Source organism: Pseudopipra pipra, chromosome 9 (genome assembly GCF_036250125.1).
Source record: "Pseudopipra pipra isolate bDixPip1 chromosome 9, bDixPip1.hap1, whole genome shotgun sequence".
NCBI classification, from domain to species: domain Eukaryota; kingdom Metazoa; phylum Chordata; class Aves; order Passeriformes; family Pipridae; genus Pseudopipra; species Pseudopipra pipra.
This window is the reverse complement of record NC_087557.1, coordinates 17035539-17052795: the sequence shown is the minus strand read 5'-3', so window position 1 is coordinate 17052795 and position 17257 is coordinate 17035539. Positions and strand designations below refer to the sequence as shown.

Below are 17257 nucleotides of genomic sequence, written 5' to 3'. Positions count from 1 at the left end.
TGGTCTTTTACAGCAGCATCTCTGTGCTGTCCTGCATTCTGTCTCTGTCACCATCCCCCATCCCCTCAAAATACCTTTACACGTTTTAATACTGGATAGGTATTAGCATATCTGAATTTGATTTCTTCCTCTTTTATGTGCACACTGTTTACCTCCCCTTGAGAATGTGCTTAAATCCAACATAAAAACTGGTACTTAGAAACAAGTAAGGCCCCCACCTCTCTCTTCCTCTCAGTATAGTTTCATTCTGTAAATAGATATGGGCTCTGCTAAAAACAAGAAGTTCTTCCTGTAAGTATATGCAAAACATTGCCATTGAAATAAGCCTTGGTATGAAAACAGCTGTTATCCAGTTTAGCACCCTGCGACTTATTTTCACGAGGAAGTACTAAATATCGGTATTTTTTGGGCAACTCTTTCCAGAGCCCAGTGAGAATCAGAACAAAGAAACTCTTACCCGTCCACGACTTCTTGGTCAGGGCTGAAAGCCCGTTTTGCTTAGGATGGCATTTTTAAGCATGAGTTTATCTGATGCTTTATCCGCTTCCTTGCTCTCCCCCACTGCATTTTACAGTTCTATCTGTGCCTGCTTGATTGCATCAGCATAAAGATACCGATGTCTCCAGGATGCAGCTTTACATGTGCTACTGGCATTGCTAATGTTGAGATCATTGATACTGCTTGAAGTCACAAGGGGTTTTTTATAATAAGATCATTGTCACACGTCTTGGCTCTGCAAAGCCATAACCGGCACATAATATATTGACACAAAATAAGATAAAAAAGCCTCACCACACACGCAACAGCAGCAGCCTGCTGCACTTAGTCTCAAATGCAGCCAGTGGGCTAGAAAACACAGCATTGACTGGCTTCTTCTCAGGCAAACAAAATACTCAGGCAGATGAAGATCCTAAACACCAAGGATCAAGCAGATCAGAAATCTGGACATAAGCACCTAGATTGCCAGCAGTAGCACCAAGGCAAACAACACGTGTTTAAATGTCTGTTTTTTTCTTTAAAAAACTCAAAATATAAATATGTATCAGATATGTAATACAAGCAGCATTTATTTTTCCAGTCAGAAGTGGACATTTTGAGCAGTTGTAATCCAGTAACCTTCCAGGCTACTGCTCTTCTTTCCCAGTGTATCAGCCTGCACCCATAGCCAGAAATGTGCAAGTGCTGCTCTGCTAACTTTGTCAGTTGTTGTCACCTCTTTTCCTTTGTTTTACACATCCTTTGCCTACTTTTAGACATCCCTCCCCTCTGGCTTCACTCTGCCCCTGCCCATAACTGTTTTCCACAGCTGCTTACAAAAAGCACCTGCATTTTAAATGATTTATTAATCCTATGTTTCTCTTCACTCTGCATGAAAAAGCCTTGTAAATCAGTCTGCTGCATTTCATTATCTGAAAGTGCTTGCCATCCTTGTCAGAATTTCTAGCACAAACTACTTTATACAATAGTGATGTGCACATTATATTTTGTGTGTTGTCAAAGATCCATAAGGAATTTAATGTGTCGAGAGAAAACATGGTCACTTAATATTTGCTTTTTGAGGTAAGACTGCCTTGTGTCTTCTTGAAAAGCTACAAAATTCTTCAATCTTAGGTGAACGTTAAAAGGCAAGGGCCTCAATACACAAAACTTTCAGATACTGTTCAGATCTGTTCTGCCTGCACCTTGTATTTGGTTTGCTTTTGCTAAACTTGAGGAGCATTTTTAGTGTAAGTTTTAATGCTTGAATATTTGTTTCTATGGAAAATTCTGAAATGCTGTTAAATGGATCAGCTGGAAACAGGTCCTCACCAGAGTCCACAGGGACTGTCTTGACTACAGGAAATCCAAGTCCACACACTCCACACACTGTTTCATGCCAGAAATTGTATAGTGTTAATAAACAAAGCTCCTATAACCTAGCAACATATTTACTCTTAAGATGAATACTGACACATCCAATACTTACTGCAGCTGGAAGTGTTTATTGTAGCACATTTACAATGTGTAAGCACTCAGACAGAACATGTTCAGTGTCCTCCACAACATTATACATTGTCACATACAGCTCCAGCAATGTTGCTCACAAATGCAAGTTATCAAAAATATGTTTCCCTTCGGTTTTCTGTTCTGCTCCTAGAGTGAATAGACTATAGAAAATAAGCCATCAATTAAATATTATCACAAAGTATATAAACTAAGTTGTCAAAATGGAACTTTTATAAGAGCTAATGTTTCAGCCGGCCATTGACAGTAGCAGGTTGTTGACAGGAAACATCCAATTTCTAAAGTGTGGAGGAATATGACTCTCAGAGACATATCTTCTGTGTATTTAACTTAGTTTACACTTCATGTTTACAGACTTGTAAACCAGAGACTTTACCACAGACTTGTAAACCAGAGGAAGATTTCAAAGTAAAAAAATAGATATTTTGAAAGGTCCACACACTATAAAGTTGAAGGCTGTCCCTGATCCTACCGAGTGCTGGATACTGGAGAACATCCACATTTCTCCACGCTACTCACCCCTCAAGCTCCAGTTCAGCCTGGCATATCCTGGCCTCTCTGAGAAGAGACTGCCACTCACATCAGGTGGTGCTTCTGTTTAAGGAAATATTTATTTTATGCTTTCAGCTATATTTGAATGGTTTGTGTATCAACTCACTGTAATGACTCCGGAAAAAAATTACACCAAATTTCATAGTTTTTATTTTTACTATGAGTGCAAATAAACAAAAAATTCTGAGAGCTCTAGAGTGAGCTTTCATTCATTCAGTAACAGGTCAGCCATGGACAGATAATGGCAGCAGTACTGAGGGTTAGGTCGGTGTTCAAAGTTGCAGTTGTCCAACACTAGTTCTAATTATAGTTGAAAATTACTACATTTCTGGTCTACTCTTATAACCTAGCCAAGGCTCTGAACACAGACAGCTTTTTGATGCCCTTTGCATTCTAGCACAATTTAACTGAGAAAACAAATAGAATAAAGCTAATATAAACAAACACCCAAACCCCCTGAATTAGCAGTGAGTGTCTAATCAAAAAGTCTGTAAATTTAGCATAAGCTTCTGGCACAGGCTTACACTGTTTCTCAAGAAAAGCAAATTCAGGCTTTGGATATAAGGTTTTCCAGAAGATCTGTTGTCCAGTTCTTCCAATGTGTGCTACTTTAAAGCCTCCGTGATACACTCCCATAATCCATTAAATATGTTTGCTACAACCTGTACAAGAGAGGGGAGGAAAGTATCAAAATAATAGTCTCATTGTACAAGGAGCCTTAGAAACGCAACTGAACTATTTAATTAGAAATTTGACATAAATCAATAAGAAACTGCTAAGAACCACTGTAAAACATTTTGAACATGAGAGAATGCTCTTTTAGATGCCTGATCCCCACTGCACAGTCAGTGGGAAAATTATTACATCCCCACCCTGTCCTGCCTCATATTGGCTTTCTTGCCTGTTAAACTGAGAGGTGTGTGCAGAAAAGGAAATATTAACATGTCCATGCCCTTTACCCAGGAGCAAGATACCCTGCTCTGCTTCATCCCACACTTTTATCTCCAGTAAGGCACTGGGTCAGAACAGGGACTGGCTCACAGCAGGCTCTGTCATCTCCCTGCTCCAAGATATGTCCCCATCTCCTCCCCCTCATAAATATATTCTATCTGGCACGTAACAATATAGTCCACCAGAAAAGCCCAGTACCAAGGAATTGAAAACACCTTTGATCTTCTTAGTCAAGTGGCAAATATTTTTCAGCTCCCCCACTAAAAGCCCTTCAGCAAGCAAGACTCAGAGCTGCTGCCTGCATGGTTAAATATAAACCACATATCCTGCAATCAGTATTCCTGAAGAAACAAAACTTCAAATAACTGAAGCATTTGTTCTCCATAGTGAAAGTTAGGCAATGTTTTCCAAGTGCATGCTGTCTTAAAACTTTTACAAGCTGATTTTGTCCCCAAGTTTCAAGCCTGTTACCATTTAAGTTAGGAGACCTTACTGCACAAGGTGTCATTAAAAAGTGGACAAGAAAACACTGAATGAGTTCTGTAAGTCCTGCCTGTTGCAGTGAGTACAAGAACTGTTAATGCTTGCACATTACACATATGGGCTTCCCGAGTTACTGTATATATTGTCTAACTTTCTGTACCATTTTTCACATGTTAAGTGATTCTTAATTTGAAAGTTCCCTCACCTCTTCTAAGGAATTTGTTGGTTGCTGACATTTTGCTGAAGCTCCATTCTAGAGCACTAGAAATAGTCTGGGATTTTTGTGTTCTGTTTTTTTTCCCCTCCGCCCCCAAAATTGAAGGACTCTTCATAAACTTTACACCAGGGGCATTTAGCAGTGTGTCACTTTTGCATATAACTTAATGTATAATTTTAATATAGATACATACCATTACAACAACAGAAGAGAGATGCAGAACTCTCCTCCTCTAACCTGTACCTGCCAGAGTTCGGTAAGTCTTTGCACTGTGTTATAAATCTCTGAAGTTCTGTCTCTGGAAAGCCATCTTGCTGGTAGTGCTAAAAAATGATATTTAGTTAAACCTTTAAAATGGCTTAAATGTACAATAACCCAAATTCTCCCCAGACCACTTTTCAGACGTTGCTCAAGTCTGAAATTAGAAGATTCACAGAACCTAATGTGAAAATACTGCTTTTCAGTAGATATTCAGCTTTCATTGGAGCAGGAAAACAGACAGACTTTGTAAGAAAGATGAAGTAGAGAGGGATTAAAAACCCTCCTGTCATCCTTCTACACCCTCAAAAGTAGTCATTATGTTTATTCTTTAGATTGGCATGCACTGCAGTTTAAAATATTGAGGGATATGAGAGTCTTGATAGCACCAGTTTTGCACTGTTACTCCAAATGAATAGTCTACGCTTACCTTGACTGTTTCATACGTATCTGTAATGAGTGCAATGAAGAGACTCAGCACCATATAGATGAACAGACTGATGAAGGAGTAGAGGTAGATCCTGCTGAATAACCAAACCAAGTAACTTTTCTGCTGCATTTTTGCAAAGGTGGCAAACATGTCATCTCCATTGATCAATGAGAAAAGGCATTCAGAAACTGTGTTCAGAGAGCGAAACTAGAGAGGAGAGAAGAAGACAAGAATATCTGTCACTGCTTTATTTGGATACAAAGACTGTAGATAACATGAAGATACACAGCTGGTAACTGGCTGCCTTGGATCTCTTCCTACACCCAGGGTATGACAAAGTGCAAACAATAAAAAATTTGATGAATGAGTAAAGTTTGTCACCTCCTATACATATACACATTCAATTCAGATAAGCCGAATTCTTTTTTAAAAGGGATAAGGATAATGTTTCCAAAGTTTAATCTGACAAGAGTGTTCTGTAAAATGAAAATTATTTCTCAAAATATCAGCATATGATTGGGAGTCATGGCAGCTTCCACTTCTGACTCAGAGCTTTCATAACTCAGGGAAAGCCTGATTGACTCGTGGAAGTCAGACTCCTCAAACACAGCAGCATCATGTTGAAGACGCACTATTTTTATATTAAGGGAAGTCTTGACATGGAAACTTAGAAAACAACAGTAGTAACCTCTCATTCTGTTATTCAAGTTGTCTTTTTTTGTGTAAGTACATTACCTTCACATGGTATGGTCCCAGTACAATCCATCCACAGAAACAATAGCCCAGGTAGATCATAGCAGCACAACAGCAGAACCTCATTACATTGGGTAGTGCTGCTCGCAGGGTTAGGATGAGAAGCTGCACAAAGCAATACAAACAGTAAGAATTTAACCAGACACTTCTTCCAGTCCCCTTATAGCAAGAAACAGAATAAATACCAACAGTACGAAGATCCCAGGAGATCCTTACATTATACTTCTGAAAGAAACCTAGATAGCGAATGACTCCAAGCCATACAAGCATAGTGGATGTTCCTAGGAGTATGCTACAGACATCATAACTTGTCAGACTCTAAAAAAAAACAAGAGAACAAACAAAGAAAAAAATAAGACAAAAAAATTCATTATTATAAAGACAGGTTCAAAATTGTGACTCATTACTACAAAGATTTGTTAAGAAACACTTTTTCCTTGGCAGACTCTCCCATTGGAAATTAGTTGGAGGCAGTATGCATTGGAGAGAGGTTTCACCAAAGAGCAAGGGCCCTTTCAAGTGTAACTCATTTCACATGCCTTTACATAGGGCTGTTTGTAAAACAGACTCTGACAAGATGGGCTTCATTTGCAAGGCCAAGAGCGCAGGTGCACTGCAGGTGCAGAGACACCCCCTCTGTACCTGGCCCACCAAGATCTGTAGAGTGGCTCTGCAAACATTTTTATGCTGCTTCCAGGCCTGCAGCAACTGCTCCTAGAATCTGCATCCACAGATTTCCCAGAGCAGCCTAGAAATCTCTCCACTGTATCCCAGTGGACAGTGTAGACGTGAATTTAGAACCACAGAGCAAAGAAGGTTCTTCCAGTGCATAGGAAAAGCTGTTTGTAAAACCTAGCATGACTTGTCAGCATTGCTCAGATAAATACCAAGGAGGATCTTGTTAGGTAGCTGGGAACTATGAGGTGTAGAAAGCTATTAAAGAGAAGACTAATTAGCTCCTAATTAATTCTAACCAGAACTTCATTTATATTTTATTGGCACTTCACTGTTTTTTCCACCTATACCTACTGGCCTGTTTTCATCCAAGTTAGCATATATCCTGTTCCTGAACTGCAGCTCTGCTCTGAAATAGATCATGACAGCTTACTTGAGTAAGAAGTTTTTATTATTTTCAGTTTTTATTCTCCTAAGAATGAAATATAGATAATAGATATTATAGATAGATATTGGCAATAGATATTGGCTAATCTTTTCTATTAACATAATTTATTTAGAACTTGGCTACTTTAATGTGAACTTGTTATTCATCCACTTTCATACAGTTATGTGGAACAAGATCTTGTTATTATGGTCCACAAGGTTTGCAAAATGAAGTGAAATGTACCTGTAGGGAAGAGTTTTAGTAAAATACTCTCTTAGAAAAGAAACATACATAAACAGATGTATTTCAAATATAAGATCAGAATCCCAAATGCCAGACCTTTTTCCAATCTTGTTCTCTTCTTTGCTTCTCCCAAAGCAAGATCTTTTATCCTAGCCAACTTCCTCATAGCTTCTTTCTATTCTTAAGAACTGAGTTTACAGTTCCTAAGGTAAGATAGGACAATTTGTACATGGTGTTTATGATAGTCAGGCTGTCAGCAGATGGATTTCAGACCCATCCTTTCATCACTACTGTCCAAAGTTCATTATGTTGCAATGTCACACTTCAAAGCCTGCTACAGATTTTGTGAAGAACAACATTATCTGAATATCAGAGTGTTTCAGGGTTGCATATTGTTTTTCTTCCTTAATTCTTGCTGCACATAGTATGCTTTTACAAGTTTTGCCTTTTTTCTATATCAAGTTTATTTTAGAAACTGAAGGCCTAGAACCTGGCTGTGGCTCACTGTTATGAACATGCTGAAAACTAGAAGCTGGGAAAGCAGCAAAGTGGTGTTTAAGGAGAGAGATTCTGTGCTAGTTAAACACTTGTCAAAAAGTTAAATGCTAAATTTGAAAAAAATCCATCAAATGAGCAAATATAAGATCTTAACTGAAGAAGAGGGGAAGTCAACCGTCTTAAACTTTCAGATATGAAGTTCATTTTATTCCTCAGAGTCACAAGGAACAAAGATAATTAGAACTATAATTTTTAGTGATATTTGGAGGTTTTATACCTTGCTACTAGAAACAACACACATCAGTTACAAAGAGGAGAAGAAAGAGTTCTAAAATTTCATGCCATTCAGAATCAAGTATAGCCAGCCTAAAGTCTTCTGAGAGATTTAAACCTAGGTGGGACAGAAGCAGTTTTGCTTTCATCTGACAGTGTAAAAAGCTTACCTTGGCTTGTATCTCCATTTTTAGAGTTGATCCAACAATAGTTAGGACATCACTAACCATAATCAAGATGTACCATCCATTGACAAATTCCATTTGATCACTGAAAGGCACTTCTTTCTTATAATAATATAGGAAAAAGCTTACAAATTCCTAGGACAAAGGAGGAAAGAAAACAGTTAATCAGACTTACATAAGACAAGACTTTCCAAGGGAGGAGTTATACCCACCCTTTGGAGCCGAATTCCTTTAATCACTGATCGTGTGCAAAGGATCAATGAGGCCAGACAAGTCAATATGACAAAAGCATCGAAGATCATCATGTAATGAGTGTTCTTCTGTACTGTAAGAACAAAAATGCATATTTATAGTCAGATGCATTTCATTTTGTTGACCACCTTGAGTATTGAAGTAAGAATCAAATTTTTACGTTAACTATGTTTATACAATGGAATTAAGAAGAAGGTTAGCATTTTTCCCACAAAAGTTTATAGGGCGTATTTTCATGAGAGACACAAGTGAATCTGCACTATAGATACCACTTCAGTAAATTTAGGAAGGTTGATATACCAGAGTGTCAGTCCTTCTTACAACCCTGCAGAATTAGAGGTGAGGGTTGATCATTTTACAAGCACTGGAATGGCCTTTGGAGTAACAGAATTAAAACAAACAAACAAACAAAACAAAACCACACAAAAAATAAAAAAACAAACCAAAACAACCAAACCCAAAACCTACGAACTTTACAGTATCTATCTTCTTTTCTTTCAGACTAGTATTTGACTGTCAGATAGGTTTCTTTTCCTAGAGCAGTGCGGATAATTTGTACTGCTGCTCAGTTAGCCAAGATCAACCTCAAGCTAGACATTTCTCCATCTCTTCTGTTACTAAAACTCGCATCTGTGATCATCTAAGGTCAAATTTTGCACCGTCTACCACTAGACCTCTTTTTTTTCTTTTTATACCTATCATACGGCTGAAACCAGGTGTGACAGTATAAGGATTAGATTTTTAATGGTAAAAGAATGATTGTTTGAGAAAAACATCAAACAACTTAATGCTAAATTTGCAAGAAGATGCAGCAATTCTACAAAATGGGATGCTGAAGTTGTCGTTGTCTCCACGAAGTTCACTACTCAGAAAAAGCCCACCCACTTCTGGCTGCTTGTGCTGCTGCCATTTAGGTTGGTTTGGCAGCATAGTCCAGAACAGGAACAACTCGTTATTGTCCAGTTGCGACCATTACTTTGCTATTTTTCCTTGGCTTTCAGAAAATAATACGGAGTACTCCCGGAGAGGGTTTTGAAGGGTGTTGGAGAGGCCAAGCTCGGACCCGAGCGCGGACCCTCGGGAAGGGGGATCGGCGAGCGCTCCCGCCATCGCCACCTGCTGGGCACTCCCGGCACGGCAGCGAGCACGCGGTGCGGGATCGAGCGGAGTTCGCGTTCGTGGGTGGGTTTTGTGCTCCGTGATGCACTTCGGTAAATGCCCCCCAAATTAATTCCAGTCTGGATCTTTAAAAAAACCCCCACCAATCCTCCTTTTTCACTTCCAGCTCTTCATTCCCTAACATAGGCACAGCAACGGGGAAAGCAGCAAAAGTAGAAAAAAAACCCTGGTACATCCTATTGTCTACTTCAGAAAAAAAAAAATAAAAGTAAGCAGAATTTAGAGTCCTGGAAGGCTTCTGTCTATCAAAGAGATTATTTTTGCTAATGAAAAGGATCTCATATGATGTTTTGACCAAAACAAATAGCTGCCAATAAAGGCAGCTCACTCTTGTGAATCACTATATAGGTAATTTAACCATACTATGCATCTCAAATACATGGCAAATGACAGTTAGAAGTGGTTTTAGCCATTTCATTCCAGCAAGCCTTAACAACAGTGCTTCTGTATCTTTCCTGGTGCTAAGTCCTGAAATAAGAGTAAATCAGTTTCAACTTTCAACCACTATCATGTGTCCAGTTGCCTGGGGCTAGAACAGTTCACAGCCCTGCCTTACGAAATGAGCAGTGTAAGTTCAGTAGCGAAAGCTAGAAGGATGCACAGTGAGGCGTGGAAAAATTTTGGTTGGACATTATCAATGGTGCAAGCTTTGAGAACTGCTAAGGAAAGTAATGGTGTGGCTGGCTTCCCAGGATTTCAGATCAGAGGTTGAAGAACAATTCCTTAGAAAATCAGGATTTACAGTTCACATGTTAGAGATTGTATATCAATGGTGCCTTATGTTTTAATAAAGAAGAAGATTGAGAAGCGTTATACTGGTGAGGCAAAATTTCAGCATGAAACTTTGAATACATTTTTGTCACTTACTTGATCCAGAAACATGCCAGTCTTTACATTCCCTGATCGCTATGTCGTTGTTGAGACTTATTTTAATTCTTCCACTATGTGCTTTATTATCAAACACTATCTGTATTTAAAAAAAAAAAGAACCAAAACCAAAAACAAACAAAAAAGGTGCATATCTTTATAAAGTTAAACCATTATATACGTAGCCCATTGTAGCCCATAGCCAAGCTTGCATAATGATTCAGAATAATTCTCCGAGGGGAGAAGTTACAAAACTTGTTTAAGCTTAAGGTAATTCCAGTTTCTTCAAATAAATGCTGTCAAAGTGAAAGACAAATCTGATGAATCATGTATCTGCCACAAATTGGCTGATCAATTAGCTACTAAGTGAAATTCTTTTAAACTGCATTCTCATTCCTCTATGATCTGAAAACAACCTTTTCCAGAATAATCTCTCTAAAGAGAAGAGATTTATGCTTTCATTATACTTCAGATGGATTAGAACACAAGAGGCTGTAAGCCAAGCAAGTGCTTCAGGACCACTGACCCAGTGGTGCCCAACACTTCAGAAAATATCTGTGCTGACTGTAAACCAGCAAGAGCAATTTGTTATTTTGAACAGAAAGACACATGGCAGGCTTCCACATACCCTCAAAGTGAAATCGTAACAGTCAGGGAACTCATGGTGACGAACGGTCTGGAGGTTGATTGCCTTCAGATTGAACGTGAGCTGCACGGTCACCAGTCTGCAACAGATTCAGATTAGCTTTTCACAGGGAAAATGCACCAACACCCCAACACAGGAAGTGCTCATTCCTCCTCACCTGTGGAAATCCAGAGTGAAATTCAAATTGTGCTTTCCCACTGTTGTGTTGTCTAACGGTGTAGTTGGCTCAATGTACAAGCAGTCTGGAATGGATAAGGACTCACAACAATATCTCAAGGGTTATCATGTTCTTTAACCATAATCTGCCTGTCCCACGCCCGAGGCTGTAATGAGCTGTTGGCTATACCAGACAAGATAGCATGCTTGAGTGAGGAGGCATTTGAGAAGCTAGCTGACAAATACACTGGCTTCCCTGAACACCAGCCAAGTTAATCATGATTTCACAGGGAAGGCTCTTGAAATTAGTCCCAAATACTTGTATTAGATGGCCATTGGTGCTAATGACTCATCACTTTTTTGTGGCATTAGACAGAAAAGAATGCTACCTCAGAGGTGAGGGCTACAGGTTACACAGTACTTTTCTTACCGGTTTTGGCTGGTAGTAAGTTTGATACAGATCATGTGATAAGACTATACAGTACTGTAATTTTTTTTTAAGAATTTATCATAAATGTAGGGTCCCTTCTCCCAAAGAATTGATGCAATAGATTAGGTTCATCACCGGTCACAATCTCTGGGTCTATATCAAAGGTGTCATTTCCAGGACAGATGATTCCTCGCTTGTAGAACTGCTGACAAAGGGCCAGAGCTGTCTCCTCTGCTCCCCTCTTCTCATAAGCATGATTTCCAACAGAGATGTTGGGCAGCTGTAAGTACTAAAGTTCAGAACAAACAAACAAACTTAAATGGCACCAAAACTGTTAGTCTCTGAGAAAAACAACACAAAACAAAACAAAGCAAACCCAGAAGTGTTTGGATCTGTGCCATAACTTGTCTCTTTTATTTAAAAGATCACCTAAGGAACTGTGAAACCTAAACCACACTACAGCTGAGTCCTCAAATACTTTAAGGTATTTGACAAAAACAGTAAGTACAGGATTTAGATCTAAATACCTTTTTGCTTATTATATTTTTCTCTTTACAATTCTTACTAGAAAGCCTTGCACCGAATTCTGGATCAGATCCAAGGACTGCTTTTAGTGCAGAATTAATATACTGAGCTTTAAGGATGTCACCACAAGTACAATCCTCTGGCAATGACAGAAAACCTAAATGAGTTGATGCTTTAGTCTTAAGCAACTAGCACAGAAGTTCAATTCAAGAAAAGGTAGCCAGGCAAAGGGCATATGTACAATATACATTGCAGCCACAATCCTCACCTGGTTTATTGCAAAGAGTATCTGGTCATAGACATCTGTTTGTGTGTATACAGCATAGGTATCATCCATTCTGTCCATGTATCCTTTCAAGAAGAGGTGTTTGAACGCAATAGTGTTCTCTTCTTTGAAGGCTACCACCATTTGGTTGCTCAATCCAAAAATCACCAGCTGAAAAAGACATTTATATTTCCTGTTCAAAGACAAAGTTGCTTCTGGATTAGTGTATGAATCCTGTGCTACAAACAGCCACTCTTTTGTCATGCTGGTAGACATGGCAGTCACATGCAGGCTGCTCCATTTCACAGCTGGTCAAAAGAAAGTTTGACTTTAAGGAAACAGTGGGTTTCAAGAATGCTCCTTTAATATGTTTACCAGCATGTGAGCCAAGGACTCTCATTTTTACTAAGAAAAGGATGCGATCTCAAATTCAAGCTCCCTATATACTGTTACACTTGTTTTGTTAGTTCAGCCTGGTGTCAATTGAATTGCCTTGGGGAATATCGTTGTTCCACAGCCAAAAAAGCAGGAGGAGACTTAACAAGACCCCACTTTAAAGTCCTTACTCCAGCGCACAAAAGGCAATTTGAGAATAATTCAGAAAAACAAACATCTCTCCTTCAAGTTTCAGTGAAAAGTGCTTTGAGAGTAACTGATCAAAACTGTGCTTGTAACAGGATAACCTCTGAAGCTGGTAAAAAAATGTAATACAACTGTTCCTGAAAAGTTAGCAAAACCCCCTGCTAGCTATTATCCAGGCTGGAAAAGGTTTCTAGAAGTATGATGTATTGTTTCTGGGAGCTCACAATTCTCTTGACTATTGTTTCAAATCTGGTGTCAGGTGTATTGTGAAGAAACTCATCAGAGATAAGTCTGAATCAGTAGTCTACAGATTAGTTTTATGGCCATGATGCAAACTGGATATGTAGGTTTTGATAAGGGTAATTCAGTTACAGAGATACTGAAATGTTCTGTGAGCTCGGCACCAGCAAATCAACAGTGCTAAGATTGAATTACCTACAGGCAGGTTTTCTCTGAAAAGACTGGCACTATTTGCTTTCTTATTTGGGTTCTTCCATCATCAAATTTTATTTTTAGTTGCAAAATGGGAGGTATGATAATCAGAGAATGATGACACATTTAAAACTGAAGCAATAAGGGACAGAAACATGCTGCCGCATGTACAGCAGAAGACCTCTAATTTTTGCAGTTTGTCCCATAATTCATGCAACCATGGAAAATATTCTTCTCTATATATGTGTATTGTCATAGGACTGACACCACCATAAAGGTAAATCACATGTGGGCAACTCTGCAGGATCATCATCTGAGGCATTAGAAAGGTTTTATGAAAGACTTTCTTCCTCCTTAACCACAGAACTTTGAGACAAACAACTGTGTTTTGGGCAGCAGATAAATGTGTTATATGAAATCTATGGTGCAAGACTGGGTGAGAGAAAGAGTGATTTCTGAAGATTTTTCAACACAAGAGTTTGGGGGGACAAATGGGAATGAAAAAAAAATAAAGTAAAAAGTCAGGTTGAGCCCTTAAATGTGGTTTGTTTCATCTCCATGCTTAGGAAAGCTATTTTTTTTCAGTCACCAGTTTTAGGAGAAAATTATGCCACCTAAGATCTAAACTAGATATATACAAAGAAGATAGTTTTGCAGTCTATTCTTTCCCTTTCTCTGCACCACACCATGAACAGCATGTCACCTGCACTCATTTGACTTTGCAGGAGCTAAGAAGAGTCCCTGCTTCCATAGGTACTCACCTGAACTGTAACCATTACTATTTTGAGTAACTGAATCCCAAGTTTCCAAGGCTTTCTGCCCCGGGCCCAGAATTTCTCACACGGGTTCATGAAGAAAAATTTTAACTTCCTTCTAAGCTGGTCTTCCAAAAGCCCCTCCTGTGATATTGATGGGTGCCGTTTGTAGCTGCAAACATTTTCAACATCATGAGAACTGCAGCTGCTCACAGTCACTTCAGGATTTTCCATTTCTGAAATGAAAATCAGTCCATGTCAGTTGAAAAACATGCAAGGATGGATATAGTAGTACCAGATTGGTCTGCACTAACAACCCAGACTCCAAAGATGTTTATTTTCTGTGAAAGGCACTTGCACATTATACTAAATTTCAGACTTTTCTCATATTATTGCACATGTTCTGCAGAACCCACAGAAAAGTTTGGACAAGTTCTTAAATTTGCAGATAGGCTGTCAGGACATTTATTTAATAATGGAATTTCTGTCCATTTGGAATTACAGAGTCACTTGCTGAGAAGTTCTTCCTCTCTCACTTGACAAAACAGCATATATGCAAGACATCCTGACTCATTTCCTTCTGCATCCAGGAGAACACCAGAAGCCTCTCACGAACATTCACTCTTTTGGAAAACTTATCTACTGCTGTAGCTACTATTTTCCCCCATATCTACAAGCCTATGTCCAATCCTTGAAAGAAATGGAATTTTCAAGACATACAGCAGTTTTCTTAGATGTTAATATTAGCATTGTTCACTCTTGGAAATGGAGATGCAGAATGACAAATTGTAATTCAGATGAATTTCCAGAGAGCACTGACTTGTTATTTAGCAAGATTATGTCTATTTCTTTGTCTATAAAAGACCCAATGCAAACCAAAAGCAATCATGAAGCAGACAGAAAGACAAAGAGGTAATTGTATTCAAGCATCGTGATTAACAGAAGAGGCTCCCATTTTAGTTGAGTATGAGGGGGAAAGATTGGATGAGAACTTTATAAACATGGTTTGAGACATTACTCTCTATAGTATTCAGCATGTTTAGATTTTGATCTGTTACTAAATTCACCGAGTCCCAAACATTTTATAAATGCTTTATAAAGTACCTAAGAGATAGCCAGGAATATTTATTTCAGATAAAAGATTGTTGACACTAAAAACAGAGGAGACAGCTGAAGATGTGAATAAATTAAAGATGTGCCTTATTAGACAAATTGTTTTTTATTTGCATAAGAATAGTTTGTATATGCTCAAACAAAAAAGCCTTGCCAAGACTGATTTTTGAAAATGCCTCAGTCACATCCAGTCACCTCCAGCAGCCCCTGCACACACCAAACCAGTACAATTCAAGACCTTCGATTTCTCCAGCTGTCAGAGAAGGCAAGAGGAGTTTTCAATCAGCAGTTTAACACTAAGAATAGGCCCATACAGTGGCTTAAAAAAGTTCAGCTACTGTTTTAGCAGATCTTCATTGTCCTGCGGGATACAATACAATATGCTGTATTGTATTCCACTCATCTTTCTCACAGCTGATCCAGCATTCCTAAAGTTAACCCCTACTCTGATACTGCAATAGTGCTGTGCTGGATTTCAAACAAACAAACACCAAACTCGAAAAAACTAAACCCGCTTCTGGCCCTCACAGTGTGGTGGAGGCACCGTTCCAGACAGGCACAGCTCCCAGGCCGTGTTCCCCCACAACCCGCGCCAGGGGCTCCGCAGCCGGGGTGGTCACAGCCGGGGCTGTCCGGGCAGCCCAAGCCGGGACCTTCCCCTTCCCCTCCCATCCCGGCCGCTGCAGGGGGCTCGCAGCACACCGCTCTCAGCCCGGCTGCCGCAGCCTTGCGGGTGGCGCAGGGGACGGACGCGGGACGGACTCGGAGCCGCCGCTGCCTCCCCCGGCATCGCCCGCATCCCCACGGCGGGCCAGGTCGGAGCGCGGCAGCCTCTGCCCTTCCCGGCTCGGCGCCCACGTACCGTGGCATCCCAAACCCAAAAGCCGGGGCCCGAGACCGCACCCCCTCACGCCCCACCCAAGGCTCCAGCCGTACCTGCCACCCGGGCCCCGGGGGTGCTGCCGCCGCGCTGGGACCGTGATCGCGGTGTCCGCAGCCCGGTGCCCGCACCCTCCCGGCCGGCGGGGCTCCGCTTGGATGGGCGGAGGGGCCGCGGCCTCCGCCAGCCCGCTCCGGCCTCTGTGCGGGGCTGTACCGGGCTGTGCGGGGCTGGGCTGTGCTGTGCACACCGGCACACGCGGCGTCTGTCACCTTGGGCTGCGCATCTCCCTCCTGCCGCACGTGACGGGCGGCTCTCCGCGCTGTAACACGCACTTTCTCTATAGGATGGTAGTGTCGACTCCAGATTTATTGACCTAGGCTTCTGCACCGGGGAAATAAAGTTAATGTTTGTGTTATAAATAGCTGTGTCCCACCCATCATAAAAAAAAACAAAGCAAAACAAAATAAACGAATAAAAACCATTTCAGGTCACAGAACCGTGGTTATGAACGGCAGCTAGTGGTACAGTGAACTGAGTGGAATGGCTGACATGCCTAAGTCATTTCACTTATACACAATTAAGCTATTAAAGTTATTAACTCGACTTCAAAGAAAACGGTCTCCTGCCCTGGGTCTGGGCCAGTCCCACTGCACTGTGGAAATGATCCCTCTGGCATTGTTGCCTGACAAGAGGATAACGGTGTCCAGTCTTCAGCTGCTTAATTCATGCCGCTTGTACCCCTGTGGACACCTGTACTAAAAGATGAGGTAAAATAAGGCTAAGTCCAAAACAGAGAGAACAGAAGCATTTTAACAGAGGGAAATTTCTGGCTGTACAGACTGAAACAGAAGACATCAAGGAACCCTGCCAACCATGAGAAGAGTGGATGGACCTCGGAGTGGCATCAGAAACCAGCACTGGGTGCTGCACACAGAGAGGAAGATACTCGGGGGCTCCCTTGTTTTACATTGCAGCAAAGCAAACAAAGTTATTCCTATGTATCGAAAATACAAAAGGTGCAGAATACAAATCTTCATATTAACAAATCGTATGGAATCACATAACCCTACATCCCAGCTGGAGACGGCCCCAGCATTGCCCGGAGATAATGCCGAGGAGAAATTGGGGCGGGGGTCCGTGGGCGGCTTGGCTGCAGAGGGAGCTGCCGCCGCTGGCTGTCGCCTACAGCCCCCATCATGCCCCGCGCCCCAGAGCCCTACCGC

The 17257-nt window shown here is 40.7% G+C and overlaps 1 protein-coding gene across 4 annotated transcripts; it reads right to left on the bottom strand.

Annotated features, from left to right (window-relative positions):
• Positions 1-1959: 1959 nt before the first annotated feature.
• Positions 1960-17248, bottom strand: MCOLN3 (mucolipin TRP cation channel 3). Of its 4 annotated transcripts, none has more exons than XR_010432752.1 (14): positions 16088-17248; positions 14045-14274; positions 12273-12440; positions 11615-11768; positions 11051-11135; positions 10876-10972; positions 10248-10347; positions 8162-8274; positions 7935-8084; positions 5834-5966; positions 5631-5753; positions 4896-5102; positions 4401-4530; positions 1960-3218 (listed from the first exon to the last, which is right to left on the bottom strand). XR_010432752.1 is itself a non-coding variant. In XM_064664835.1 (14 exons), exons 2-14 carry the CDS (start codon positions 14270-14272, stop codon positions 3199-3201), a joined length of 1677 nt encoding a protein of 558 aa, XP_064520905.1. In that variant the 5' UTR covers positions 14273-14274; positions 16088-17235; the 3' UTR covers positions 1960-3198. The 4 variants fall into 4 exon arrangements, 3 of the variants coding, with proteins under 3 accessions (XP_064520905.1, XP_064520904.1, XP_064520906.1); XM_064664835.1 differs by having other exon boundaries at positions 5865-5966; positions 16088-17235; XM_064664834.1 differs by having other exon boundaries at positions 5631-5966; positions 16088-17244.
• Positions 17249-17257: the final 9 nt, after the last annotated feature.